Below are 14,419 nucleotides of genomic sequence, written 5' to 3' on the forward strand. Positions count from 1 at the left end.
CTCTCGTCTCCCAGCTTCACTCTGTTGTCATTTTGTTCCCATCCCTTCGCCTTGACACCTCCTTTGCGGTCTTTTCTTTTCATCTGTACACGAATACTGAAAATAAACTCGTGCATTCTGATCTGAGCTTCTCTCAGTAGGTTTTCTCTTCTCATGATAGTTCTTCCTCAGTAACTTTCCACTAAACTAAAATTGAGAACCATCCAATCCAAATTCCATTTAAAGGACCATAGCAGTGATTTTGAATATTTGGCCCATTTACCCAACAAAAGTTTTGCAAATCAAATCAAATTGCAAATCAAAATCCCTCCATTTTCCAATTTGAATATTTGGTTTAAACACCCATCTTATGATGTTTTTCAAAGTCGTGAACATCCACAACCCACAAAACTGGTAACTGGCTGTGAAGAGCACATGTTTCCTCAAGGACTATTTTTCGGCAGAGGGACCGCTTCACTCCACCCAATTTCAAGTCATCAGTGCTACTTCTTTTAGGAAAAGAAATTCTGAAGTTTCTGAAACTTAATTTTCACATTGTAATGGAATTAATGAAAACCAGTGGTTGGATAAAAGGTCGGAAAAATTATATCAAAGTTCTAAAATGTCACTACTTGCTTTAGTATGTACATTTTGTAGATACTGTTATACGCTAAACATGCAGAATCACAGATATGGTCCCTTAGGTACAGTAATAAAGTATTTCTTCCTTACTTTATAACACTGCTCTATGGCCTGCCAGATTCCAAAAGTTGCACACACATATGCACGCACACACAGAGCACTTTTCCTCTCATATCCTCACATTCCGTCCCCTTACTTGTTTCAGCCTACTCAGACAGGTTCTGTGTGTGTGTGCTGTTCTCCATATAGGTCTATACAGTATAAGCTACAACAAAGACTGTGCTGAACAACACTAAACCAGAGCCAGGCCCATTTTCTTCAACAGAACATATCGCCTCCTTCTGCATCACCATTGCTCTTCCCCTCTCTGTGTCGCCCTCCACCTCTCCCTCTTCCATTCCTCCCTTCCTCTAATCTGAAGGCCGTTGCTCTCATTATTACGCCACCAGAGTTACAGTAAGGATGTCCGCATGAATATTAATTAGTGACACCTTTTCTTTTTTTTCCACTCCACATTTTTCAGCCTTCCCCATTCTTCACTTTTTTCTTCTCGCTTCACACTTTCCCATTTCAGCATACATTCTAATCAGTTCCTTAAGCTCTATGTTCTGCATGAGAGGGTAAGAGACAGAAGAGAGAGAGAGAGAGAGAGCTGTGGAGAAAAAAAGCCTCTGCAGGATTAGCATTTTCTATGCATCCTCCTCCTCCAACCCCCCATCCTTCCATACTCTCCCACTTTCTGTCTTTCTCCCCTCATTCTCTAGTCGTTTCTCAAAGAGGAGATGGGGGTGGGGGTGGGGTGCGGAGGGGGTGGATGAAAGGAAGTGAATGACCCCTTTACCTCATTGGAAGCGATTGATCAGCACTTTCAACCCTTCTCAGGAATGAACTTGCCTCTTTTAATAGGGATGCTCCTGCAACATCTCTCATTAAGCTTACATGTTCAAAAACCAAAACTCCCAGCCCTGCTCATGTTCCTGGAATAAACGCTTCAGCTTGTGTTGCGTGAACTCAGATGAACTCAAAAGAAGCGGTTCTCCCACCTGGTAAAAACTTGAGGTCATTTCTAACCTGTTTATCAGGTAACACTTCCTGTTAGCTTCTGGTGTGTATGAGCCTGATTAATGGTGGAAGAACAAACACACTCAGTGTTAATGTACACAGTGCAGTCGACTAATGCAGCCTTGTGCTAATATTGAGCTTTCCAAAATGGGTTGGGGAGGAAAAAAATGTGACAGTTCTGCTGTAGAGCTGACCTCCAGCCTTGGATGTTTTCAACAAGGAGCAAAAAAAAAAAAAAAAAATCACAAACTCAGAAGCTGTGGTGTTAATTATCATTCTGAGGGACAAACATAACAGGGCGTCCTTGACATTGACGTGCGAACGCACTAGTGGGTCTGCTAATCAACTGGCCCCTGTAAACTTTGCCTCTCTCACCTGCTCTCATCTTTTTCATTAAGCGCCGCGGCAAACTCATTCATCTTTTAACGAGACAGTTTATCAAAGATATGGAGCCTGCCAAAGTGTCCTGGATCACAGCGCTGGTGGCAGCGCTCCCCTGCACACCCACAACTTAACACCTCAGTTATAAACTTGCAAACAGACTGCTGTAAATGGAGATAGGGCATTTACAAAGGCCAGCATTGTTTTCATCAGATTAACTAGGCATCACCTAATGGAGAACCAGTCTAGTTAAAAGCTAAATTGAACGTAGTTTACAATTTCATATGGCTAAGCTTTTTTGTGGGTCAGTTACAGCAAATGGAATTGATCTGAGAGATGGGAGAGATGCAGACTTACCTTTGAGAAAAGCCTCTTCACATTGAGTGCATTGAGAAGCATTGAGAATTACTGGTACTTGTTTTGAGTTCATGAAGGTGTGAATGTGTGTGTGTGTGTGTGTGTGTGTGTGTGTGTGCGTGTACACGTGTACATGTATATATATATATATATATATATATATATATATATATGTATGTATGTATGTATGTATATATACATACATACATATATATATATATATATATATATATATATATTTATTTATTTGAGAGAGAGAAATAAAGTTCAGATGAAAGCACGATGCCAGTGTTTTGGCTCTGAGGGTTGTGTATGTAATTTGGGTTGACAGTCTGTTCGTGTGAGCGCTGCTTTACGCAAACAGCTACATGCTGTTGAAAAACCCCTCTCCTTCACTACGGTTTGTGGAGGATGCACTGTCTCTGCGTGTATGTGTGCGTGTGTGTGTGCGTGTGTGTGTGTGTGTGTGTGTGTGTGTGTGTGTGTGTGTGTGTGTGTGGTGGTGTTGGTGGTGGTGGGTGGATGACAAATACACAAATGCATGCAAGTAAACATGCATATACATTTAATGTCAATGTCAGTGTTATCTTTTATCAGTGGACTGGAGCAATGTGTCAAGTGCAGGTGTCGAGGCAAAACATGATACTTTCCTCAATGTGGTCATTTGAAATATATGCTTAATCTAAAAGTGGTAAAAAAAAAAAAAAACTGGTTAAAGTGGTAAATTAATTAATTGTATAGAAGCAAACACATTACTGCATTTTGCTGAAATAAGCTCATTATTACTACGGTCTCTTTTATTTTCCTCAATGTCTAACCTAGGGCTGGGCTATACATTGATATTATATTGTTATTGTGGGATTTCGGATATTATAACACTGTGTCCACACAGGATGCAATGTGAGCAAGCAGCCAGACAAATGATGTGAAAAAAACAATAGAAGCCAATAGATTCAATGGGTTCGTCTAGATTTGCAATGAACAGAATGTTCACTGCAATTTTTTTTTTTTTTTTTTTGTATTTTATTTATTTATTTATTTTTTGCATATCATAGCAACACTGTCGCTCTCGCTCTGGAACAGACTGTCACAGACAGGCAGAGCACCGGGTCTCCTTCGCAATTCTTTATTTTACAGGAGATTGGCAACCCTATATCCTAGTTTTACCACATGATTTAACTAAGTTAGAAATTCTCATTTTTATCAGGTCAAAATGTAAAACACACCATTAGTAATTCATCACAATATCAATATTGAGGTATTCAGGCAAAAAATATATTTGATTTTGTCCATATCACCCAGCTCTAGTCTCAGCAACAGACATGAACAAACAGAGTTTTATCCAGATTGGATGCATAACATTTTTAACTCAGCTGTTCAGTGGCTAATTTCTTCGCATGACTTCATATCACTTTGTTTTTTCCAGTGTGAACACTGTTTCATATTCACATTTGCTTTTCTCCATCTCTCTTTCTGTTCTGCCATCAGCCTGCAGCCCTGGCACCTTCAAGTCCAAGCAGGGGGAGGGTTTCTGCTCACCCTGCCCAGCCAACAGTCGTGCCAGCTCAGGAGCAGCCAGCGTTTGCTCCTGTCGAAACGGCTACTACCGCTCGGACACAGACTCTCCTGACTCCCCCTGCACCAGTAAGTAAAGACAGCTCGCTTTTCAGCTGCACAGAGCTTGAACTAAAGACTGGGGATCGGTGGCAGTCCCTTGGATGCTGAAAAGCTGATATTGGTGTGGGTCCTGGATATAGATGGATTTTTGAATTTTCAAATACTCACAAGATTAGAATTTTTTTTCCACATTTTTCCACATTTGAAAGAAATAGACACAATAAACACAAACTCTAAAAAAAAAAAAAAATGTAAACCCTAACCTAATCTTAAACATGGTCATTGAAAAATTTTTAAGGGGTCTTATGTCAACATAACTTCTGACAAAAATATAATAAGCAAACAAGAAACACATCTACCCGGAGAAGCTCAGGGAAATCCTCCCAAGCAGTCAGTTGAAAAATTGTTCCCTGTGAATACTGAAAAGAAGTTTTGCCTGACATCCCCATTTTTAATAGACAGAGGCTGTTCTTTGTTACCATGTGGCTTATAGTTATAATTTATGTGGCAGTACTATTATTTACTACTGCCTGAGACACCGTGACAATTGTTCCCCCAGCCAAGAAACGCTATTATAATGTTCTCATTACTACATGAAAATGTGTTTACTCCACATCACCGCATCACCAGCAACCAAATATATCAGGAGCCAAAACCTCATTCCCGCCTGAGAGCCAAAGGTTAACTTTCAAACTGGCCCTCTGAGCTGTGCGCCGAGTCCTCTCCCCACCCTGCTGCACACACGGCAAACAATCCTGTCTGCTTTCTTATCCAGAACCTTATCAGCCAACTTTTCCTCCCCGTAGTCGGTCTCTTCCCATAGCTGCCACCTTTTCAGAGACAGAGGAGTGGAGGAATTTTTCCGGTGGGAGTGCTTTAGTTAAGAGCAAAGCGACGCACATGTGCAGTTACTAATCTAGTGAGGAGAGAGGAAGGTCTTTTTTCTGTTGTTGTTAGGGGGGGTTGTTTGATTCTCCCACAGTGTAGTTGGAGATAAGGCTCCAGTAATTGGATAAGAATTGCCAGGGCTCTGCCAATAGTTTGTCTGGCGCATCCCCTCTAGCTCTAACACACACACATACACACACACACACACACAGAATGGAAGTAAGCAATTCTACTGTGAACTCCTGTCCTCTTTTTTTTTTTTTTTAAATAAAGAATTGCTGAAACATTCTCTTGTTGTAAGGCAAATAATGCTGCTAGTTGATGTGTGAAAAAATGGACTAATACCAAAGCATATGGGGTGTCCCATATTTATTTAGTCATGAATTATGTTCAGTAGCAAAGTTATAAGAAATAAGATCAGAAACCAAAGGCAATAATTCTTAAGTTTAGTTCGGTTTGGAGCTATTCCTCTAATGAACATAACATCTACGCTGCAATATTTTTCATGAAGTTTCATGAAGGTTTTTTTTTTTTTAAAAAATCTTTTTTTTGGACCATTGATACTGTGGAAGTTATTATTATTTTATTTTTTTTACTTGCACAATAATTTAGAGTGATGGGGTGGGCAATAAAGGTACCAAAATGTGGAGGGAAATTATGTACTTTCATAACATTTATCTAATAGAAAAATCTGATAAAACCATAGAGGATTCCATAGAAACTTCCATAGAGCAATATTGTGTCCATTTCCTGTGAATATCATCAGTCACCAATGCCACCATTACATTCTGCACTGAGCATGACGCTGCGCTGAAAAGCAGACCAAGCGGCTCGATGCTACGCTGAGTCAGTGAAATGAAAATGACCTGTCACTAACATGAAACAAAAGCTAATAAAATGTATCCATTGTGCATCATGAAATTTTCATGCACGTTAATATATTTTTACATTACAGTTATTATTATTTAAACACTGTAGTTTAACCTAGCTCCCCTCCAGACCATGTGCTTTTGCCAAGAGGAATTCTCTTCCCTTCCTGTTGCGTCATATCTCCTACAGCACCTTATGAGGTTGTTCTCAAACATTCCATCAAACATTACTGTGTGTAACCATTTAACTGAAATATTAATTGGGGTTTTGGGAGAGAAAAGGCTTTTTGTTGCTGTGCAGGGTACGTAAACTATGTCATGCACTATATGTCAGCTATTGCTATATGAGTGTGATGTGTGTGTTGTCAGTGTTAATTGTCAGGGAGATAGAAGTCATTCCCACTCCAAATCCATTTTTCTCATCTAATCTCCCCTGCCTGCCACAGCCGTGCCGTCAGCACCACGCAACGTCATCTCCAACGTCAATGAGACCTCGCTGGTGCTGGAGTGGAGTGAGCCACGCGACTCGGGCGGCCGAGATGACATCTTCTACAACGTCATCTGTAAGAAGTGCCTGCCTGAGCGCGGAATGTGCTCGCGCTGCGACGACAACGTGGACATCTCGCCACGCCATCTCGGCTTGACCCAGCGCCGCGTGGCTGTCCGCAACCTGCAGGCCCACACCCAGTACAGTTTTGAGATCCAGGCAGTCAATGGCGTGTCCAATAAGAGCCCTTACACGCCGCAGTTCACCGCCGTGAACATCACCACCAATCAGGCTGGTAGGTACAGCGGTCTGCATGGAGGTTTGGGCAGTTTGGATGCGGATTTCATGACCTTTGTTTTTGGTTTTAGGACATGGGAGTTTTGAAAACTGTGCTTGAAGTTGATGTGACAAAAGTGTCATTAGTTCGCTGGTTCGTGCCCAGCTTGTCTGACTTTTTCCTCAAAGTCAGTCTAGCTGCATGGAACTCTGCTGTCAGAATGATCCTATTGTTAAACGTCTAGCCTCAGGACTAGAGGCTTAGAGAAATACCTGTCAACGGTCGATATTGAATTTGTAAGCACTGACAAGTTTCAAAGGCTGTGGAATGTTCAAGAATAAGTTGGACGGCCCTTGAGAGTGATGATCAATTTCTTGTATGCTCGTAGGAGTATGTTACATATTCTTTTTGAGGAAAGATTGAGACATTCTTCTGAATGAGCTTAGAAAAGGGACCTTTTTTGCGCCCACGCCCACAGTGTGCTCTGTACTAACACCACTGCAAATAGCAATAGCGAGGCAGTGTGTATTCAAAGTGTTGAACCTGCAGTATTCTCGCTGCCCACTGCTTCCAACCCACCGCTCCTCCAGCCCACAGCAGCAACGGTAACTAGGCCAATGGAACAATCTGTGCTGAGCCCAGTGTAATTTTTCTCGCAGAGAATAGTGAAGCTCAGCTAATGTATATGCAAAATTATTTAAAGTAATAAGGATATGCTATGTGTGCACCATGATTTTTATTCATTTATTTATTTTTTTAGAGTTTTCTATTAATCTCTAAACTGAATGTCAGGGTTAATCCCATTTCAGATCCAAAATACTGGCCAGGATCATGATAAGAATAATATGGCTTTTGTTTTTAATTATTTGGGGAAAGCTGGTGTTTTTGGTTGGCTGACTTTGGGCCCGAGTTTACCTTAAATGACTTTAATAAAGTTAAGTGCTATTGATGTTACTCTACATCACGGTTCTTGCTAGCTGTTCTCTGTGTGCTGAGTTTCTCCCATGGGCTCTGGAGCGGTGTCTTGGGTGTGTTTAGTTGCTGTGTTAAGTTTGCTCTCTAGGCAGGCTCAGACAACACCACAGATTATCCCTCCACTCTACTCCCTCATCTCACTCTCTTCGCCTTGCTCCTCATGTTTCTGCTCCTCAAAGATGCCTCAGGAATGCGTACTGTTTGTGGGTCTTGGACCTCAATGCCCCACAGGCGCAGGGCCCCCATCTGAAGGTCTCATTGTTTTATAACGGGTCAGGCGTTGGGGTGACAGGGACCACTGGCCATCCTTGGGTGCACTAGATCAGCCAAGCACAGATAGAGAGGAGAGAGACAAGGAGATGGTGGGACAAGAGAGCATCAGCTATGATGAGATTATCCCCTGGTGTAGTCCCAGGACCATCCGTTCATATGCATTCACCTTTTAAAACCCAAAATAAATACTGGGGCAGTGATAAGCCCCAGGGGCCACCTCCATGGTTACTCCACAGTTTGGTCCCGGTGTGGGCCCCTAATCCCCCAGGCTGGAGTGACCAGGGGATCTGCCTAGGAAGTATTGTCTTCTGGGAGAGAGAGAGAGAGAGAGCTGAGAAGGGCCTGGATTGATAGGACTGGCAGGGGGGTGAGGGTTTGGGAAGCAAAGAGAGAGAAAGAGAGAGGGAGGTCTGGCCACAAAGACAGGCAGCAGAGGGAGAAAAGAAATACAAGGGGAAGGATCAAAGAACCGGACCTGGGGATTAAAAAGCTTTTAACAAAAAAAGGGGAGGCGATTGAGGGAGGAAGGAAGGGAGGACAGGAGGGAGGTTGAGACAGACTAGGGCCGCAAATTGGTGAAAAAGAAAGATGAAAAGTGAAGAGCTTGGAGAGGACAGCGCGAAAGGAGGAAATTGGAGAAGGGGATTGTGTGAGAACAGGAAAAAAAAAAGTGAGAAGCGTTATTTTTGGAGAGAACTGAAAAGGAGGTGCTACTGCCGAGAGACAGTTGATGTTATGAAACAGAAAGGATGGAGTAGAGAGAGAAGAGGGAGTGAGTCAGACGTGCAGAACAAGCCTGAACTTAGAAAGGGAAAGGGAGACGGGAGGCAGACAGCATTTTGCCGGTAATAGGCACATGTGAAAAAAAAGCATGAAAAGCTCAGGTGGGTGGGCTGACAGTGTTTTATGTTTGTCTGTGACTGTGTGTGTGTAATTGTGTGTACATTAAACACACAGTGTATTTACTGTGTGCACGTTATTGTGTGGTTGTGTGCGCCTACAAGAAATTACACCATCTCTTAATTTTTTTTTTTTTTTTTTTTTTTTTTTTGAAAAGAGAAGTTTAATTCTTCCAAATGCTTTCTCTTGGGGATGGAGTCAAAGCTCTGCAGTGGTTCGGCAAGCATACAATAAAAAGTTGGAAATTTGTAATATGTGTGCCCGCGCCAACATTAGTTTGTGTATTTGCAGCAGAGGAAGCTGGATATACCAGAGACTAAGCCATCCGTTTTGCAGTTTGATTCTCTTGTCACAGGGGAATTAGACATTCCCCATCCTCCCCAAGGACTCTGGGAGGGAGAAATTGAGTGTTAGTGGGGAATGGTTCTGCATACCAACTATTTGCCAAAGCTACTCACAAAGGCCCAGTCTAAGACTTTGTATTTGGGCTTGTGTCCACACACAAAGGGCATAGAGCCCCGCAAAGCCATAACACAGCAAACGGCACATAAAGCGGATTTTCTTCTTCTCCTTTTGACCCTCGCAGCTCCATCTGCAGTGCCAACGGTTCACCTGATGGCGGCCACAGCGAGCACCATGAGCCTGTCCTGGTTACCCCCAGAGAAGCCCAACGGAATCATTCTCGATTATGAGATTAAATATCATGAGAAGGTAAGCATCAAGTCAAAACCTCAAATTCAGTCCTGTTTCAGCAGCTCATGTCTCCTCTGTGTGTGCATCTGATCAACGGGACCAATCCCAGGTTCCACCCGCAGCACGGAGCACAGAGCCCTTGCACACTTTAAGTGATGTCACCTGCTAGCTCAGTGTAAATTCCAGAGAGTTCACAGGGCCATGATAACAATAATAATAATAATAATTGTGTTGCTAGTAGGATACCATCTATTAAAATATAGTGTTATGTTTTTTTCTATCACAATTTTTTCACATGGGCATCACGGCATGTTTAACCAGAAAATGACACTTGTTTGAGGAAAGTGGATAATTTGTTCATAATTTTACCAGCATCAAAGTTAAGAAGAAGGAATTCTGCACCAGCTATTTTCTCAAAACCCATTTTTGGCCTGAAACACCACAATTTTCCTAATTCATGTAACCCTATATCGGGATTTCCCATGCCCTGTCACCCGGGTTTAACGTCACAACGCAGTGCATTGTGGGGAATCCCTCATGCAAAGTCAGGGGGACTGTGAACTTGGGTAGAGTGTTCATGAAGGGCTCAAAAAGTCCACGAGAGAGCCCTCATGCTCTTGCCAGTTTGTCAGTGGAGCACTGGAGCAGCCTTGACCCCTTGCAGACTTGTCAGGAAGACTCCTCACAGTCCATGACTCTGCACATGTGGTCAGTGGTGTTGTGCCAGGGAATGTTGCAGTGAGGTAGTTGTGGCCGTTTCCCATCATCTTCCTTTCTGTCTCTCCAGTCTTCTACTCCCGTCCTTCCTTACTACCTTTTTCTCCCGTTGCCTCTTTCGTCCTTCCAAGCCTTTCCAGAATTTCCATTATTCTCTTTTTTCCCCTTAATTCTATCCCTCCGTCTTTCCTTCCCTGCCTTTCCCTCCCTCAATCCATCCATTTGAAAGTTTCAGTATTTCAGGGGCATGGAGAGCTGTGACTGGATTTGCCTCGAGGAGAGGACAAAGGCACTCAGTGTATATCCGGTCTGTTTGTTGTCTTGTCCTTCTCTCATCGGATTAAGACCCTGGCTCCATGCTCTCTCTCTCTCTCTTGCTCTCTCTCTCATGTGCCTTTTCTTTCTATTTTTTCACCCACCTGCGTGGTGAGATTGGTTGGGCCAGGCTGAGAGAATTCAAATGAACTGGAGTAAACTTATTTTCAATATGTGTGTTTCAGTTACTGACTGTTTATTTCTGTGTTGACAGGATCAGGGTGAGGCAATCGCCCATACCATGACCGCCCAACGGAGCTCCGCCCGTATTGAGGGTCTCAAGGCTGGTACGCCGTATGTGGTGCAGGTCCGTGCCCGTACGGTGGCCGGTTACGGCCGTTACAGCAGCCCAGCCGACTTCAGCACCAACATGCAAAGTATGTCCTTTCCATACCTAATTTATTACCCAAGGATATATGGGATATGTGTGGCTTAGCAGCAATACCTCTATAATAGTGCTGTGCACAAGCTTATGAACATAATAGAGGCTCAAAAGCTTATAGAGCTAGAAGCTACTCTTCCTGTTTTAAATGCAGAAAGAAGCAAGGTCCTTGTTGGGAAGTTGACTTCTGATTTGGTGGAAATCTCCCATTTCCTAACAGTCAGAAAGACTATCAGCTTCAGTTTGGCTGATCACTAAACAGGCAAAGTATGAGAAACCAATGCCGTTCTTGGCAAGTGCGCCTCTCCCTGAATGCTTTCCATTCCCTTTGATACAGCCCAGAGAACACAAGGGCATGATTCGAGTTATGTAAGCATACAATTCTGGAGTAGGCGTGAGATGCATACGAGCCTATAGATAGACCTACAGCAGAGTACACAACAAGACCATCATGCAAATGGATTTGCCTATATTGAGAGGAATGTGGGTGTATATTTAAGTGACAAGTTCTCTGAGTAACCCGCTTTTGACCCCCCAGACGACCCACAGAAGTCTTTGCAGGAGCAGCTGCCCCTTATCGTGGGATCGGCCACCGCCAGCCTGGTCTTCATCATTGCAGTCGTGGTCATTGCCATCGTCTGCCTCAGGTCAGAATCTGAATCCACTCTCAACATTCTCAGCAATAGATGTGAATTATGAGCCTGAAATATTGGAGTGCAGCTAAACAAACCATCAATATTGTGGTAAGCTTATATTGAAATTGTTAGCCTGGATCCAGCCCTCATGAATCACCATGCCCACCTTTTTGTATGACGAGGTCTTGAACTGCTCTCTTTCCAGAGGGCAGAGATGCCTGATTGGCAGGTTAATTGGCCAAATTCTCTGATGATGCCTTCACCTCAGAGACATAAACAAACATGTCAGTGGCTGTGAACAGTTGTGAAGTTACAGACAGCAAGCTAAATTGGGCATTTTTTTTCTGTGGTTGAGAAATGCTATGGCATTTGTAGATTACAAGACAAACAATTAGCCAGCGTAGAAGCTGCTGCTGTTGTGACAATGCCTGATGATGCAGTCAGTTAACCTATCATGATTGGTTTAATGCTGACCAATGGTTTTGGCCCATACTCATGGGCTCTTGGAACCAGACTTTGAAACTGTTGCATAGTAGCTACTTTTACACCAACTTGTCAGCTCTACATCATGGACTTACTTTAAACGGCATGGGCTCTCGGAGACATTTTCAGTAAAATAAAATTTCTTTAAAAAACAAGTGAGATAACTTCAAATGTCAACTTTGTTTGCATGTCCTCCAAACCACCCCAGAACAGTCACAGTGGATTGCTGTACCACCTGTGAGCCCACTGAATGCCAGATTAGTCCTCTGAATCTGTGAATAGTAAACAGCTTTGGCCAAAATGCTAGTTTGCTCAGTGGACACAGCATGGTGGAGCAGCTGTGGGGCCTGATAGGCTTGCCCTCGTGGCCCGGCACTCTGAGTTGTCCATGCAGCCGCCCGACCACAAAGAACCCAGATGCGCCCCTGTCTGCTGGGCCTAGTTAACGCAGAAGAAGTGAGTGCCTGCTGCGGCTTTTCAAAAAGTCTGACACGGCAACGGATGGGGCTAACGGCAGTCATTTATCCTTATACCAATCATTTGTCAAGCGAATGGATGCACTTATCCAAGTTTGTGTGCATGTGCGTGTGTGTGTCTATGTCTATATGTGTGAGAGGTTGGCACCCACTGCTGACTGGCACCCACAGGGTTCCCTCCACAAGCCAGCCCAGGCTATGGCTGACAAGCGCAGGCATCGGTCATGCTAGACTGAATAATAATCTCCATGGCTTTCCCACCTCTCCCTCTCCCTCCTCTTTCCCTTCTCTTTTCACACCACTACATTGTGTCTCTCTCAGTGTCTTAGCATAGCCACTGCTGGGACCGCCACAGTAGAAGAAAAAGAAAAATAGTAATAATACAAAACACAGCCTCGGCAATATTCCGGAACTGCATTTGAATTTGAAATGAGATGCAAATCACCGTCGGGTATTATTGCCCTGGTTACTGGTTAGACAACAAAGGAAGCACATTAACATGTAATTTCAACAACCCAACCCCCTTCGCCCTGTCATCGTCTTTGTGTCTCCCCCTCACCCCCAGCCACCCACCCCACCCCCTCACCCCCAAGTATGAGAAAGGAAAGATGGAGGGAGAAAGAGAGAGGAATGAAGATGCAGAGAGAGAGGGTGATGAGGAGGAGAGGAAAAGAGAGTGAAGAGAAATAGAGAAGGAAGACAGGCAGCGAGAACACATGAGGAAGAAAAGGCAATGCAGGTTGAATTGAAATGAACTGTGCGGTGTCTGAGGGGCGAGGAAGAGGAGAGAGCTGAGCTTGCTGTTTGTGCCTGGTTTTGTCTTGGCTGTTCGTTTTGGGGGTGGGGGGAACACGAGTGAATGGCTTTCCTTTGCCATTTCAGACAAAGGGACGATATTATGTTTGCATTCTCATGTTACGATGCTTACGTTTGACACATTTTACTGCCAGGCATTATCTTTATCCCTGGACTCCAATGCTAAAGCGAAAAAAATATTTCATTACCAAGCAACATCATTATTAGGGATCCATTTTCCCCTCATGCTTTTGTTCCTGTCCAGGACTGCACCCTGCTGTGCATGGAGCCCACATGACTGTGTTTTCATCTTTCCCTACAGAAAGCAGAGAAATGGCTCGGAGTCGGAGTACACAGAGAAACTGCAGCAGTACAGTAAGTCTCTCAGCCGAGATGCCCATTCCTTTAGCGTGATCTACATTCCACCGAGAGCCAGTATGCCTTGGTCTCAACTTCCTTTGACTTACAGCCGCTAAACCATTCACTCCCCACGTTTACAACGTGAAGGACAAGTGTAGCTCTGTCTCAAGGTTTCAGTCTAAATGAGGTGCTTGAATAGATGTAGATAGACATTGAAAGACAGAATGTTCAGCTATGCCTGGAAGATAAAACGTTCAAAAGAAAACCAAAGCAATGTGTTTCATCAGGTTTACAGAAACATTAAAAGCACCATGTTATATACCATCCAAGATGGTGCTATCAACCAGTGGATCAGAGAAGGCAGACCGCAAACACTTGACCTGAGACCTGACTGTTTCCTCACCAGACCTGATTGTTTCCTTACCCAGCATTCACTTCAGCATACACAGAAAATATATTGTAATTTTTGAATCCCATGTAACATTTTCTGTGCATGCTGAAGTGATTGCCGGATAGGGAAACTATCAGGACAGGTGTTTGCACTCTACCTCCTCAGACCCCATTGGCTGATGGTGCCATGTTGGATGATATATAACATGTTCTTTTCAGTCTTTCTGTAACCCTATTGAAGGCTAACACTGCTACTTTTTTGAACATAATTGTTAAATGATACAAGAGATTAGTGGAATGAAAGGCATGATAACAACACACATAACGTCCATTTGATTGATAAATCTTTGTATCAGCAAAATGAAGGTATTGGTAAGTGATGTGATCAGATCCATTTAGTTGACCTACATCTGATGATTGAACAGTCTGTTTTTAAATGAAACTGTCTTGCTCAACAGCATCGATT

General features: G+C 43.4%; 1 protein-coding gene across 5 annotated transcripts in view; it reads left to right on the top strand.

Moving 5' to 3' along the window:
- ephb3b (eph receptor B3b) overlaps nt 1-14,419 on the top strand; it is an 84,055-nt gene that overhangs the window by 53,742 nt on the left and 15,894 nt on the right. For all 5 annotated transcript variants that reach the window (XM_030049425.1, XM_030049428.1, XM_030049426.1 and 2 more), the window contains exons 4-9: nt 3,910-4,065; nt 6,242-6,577; nt 9,294-9,418; nt 10,647-10,809; nt 11,353-11,461; nt 13,526-13,578. In XM_030049425.1, coding sequence (XP_029905285.1) covers nt 3,910-4,065; nt 6,242-6,577; nt 9,294-9,418; nt 10,647-10,809; nt 11,353-11,461; nt 13,526-13,578 — 942 coding nt within the window. The remainder of the gene's footprint in view (nt 1-3,909; nt 4,066-6,241; nt 6,578-9,293; nt 9,419-10,646; nt 10,810-11,352; nt 11,462-13,525; nt 13,579-14,419) is intronic.

Source organism: Myripristis murdjan, chromosome 4 (assembly GCF_902150065.1).
Source record: "Myripristis murdjan chromosome 4, fMyrMur1.1, whole genome shotgun sequence".
NCBI classification, from domain to species: Eukaryota; Metazoa; Chordata; class Actinopteri; order Holocentriformes; family Holocentridae; genus Myripristis; species Myripristis murdjan.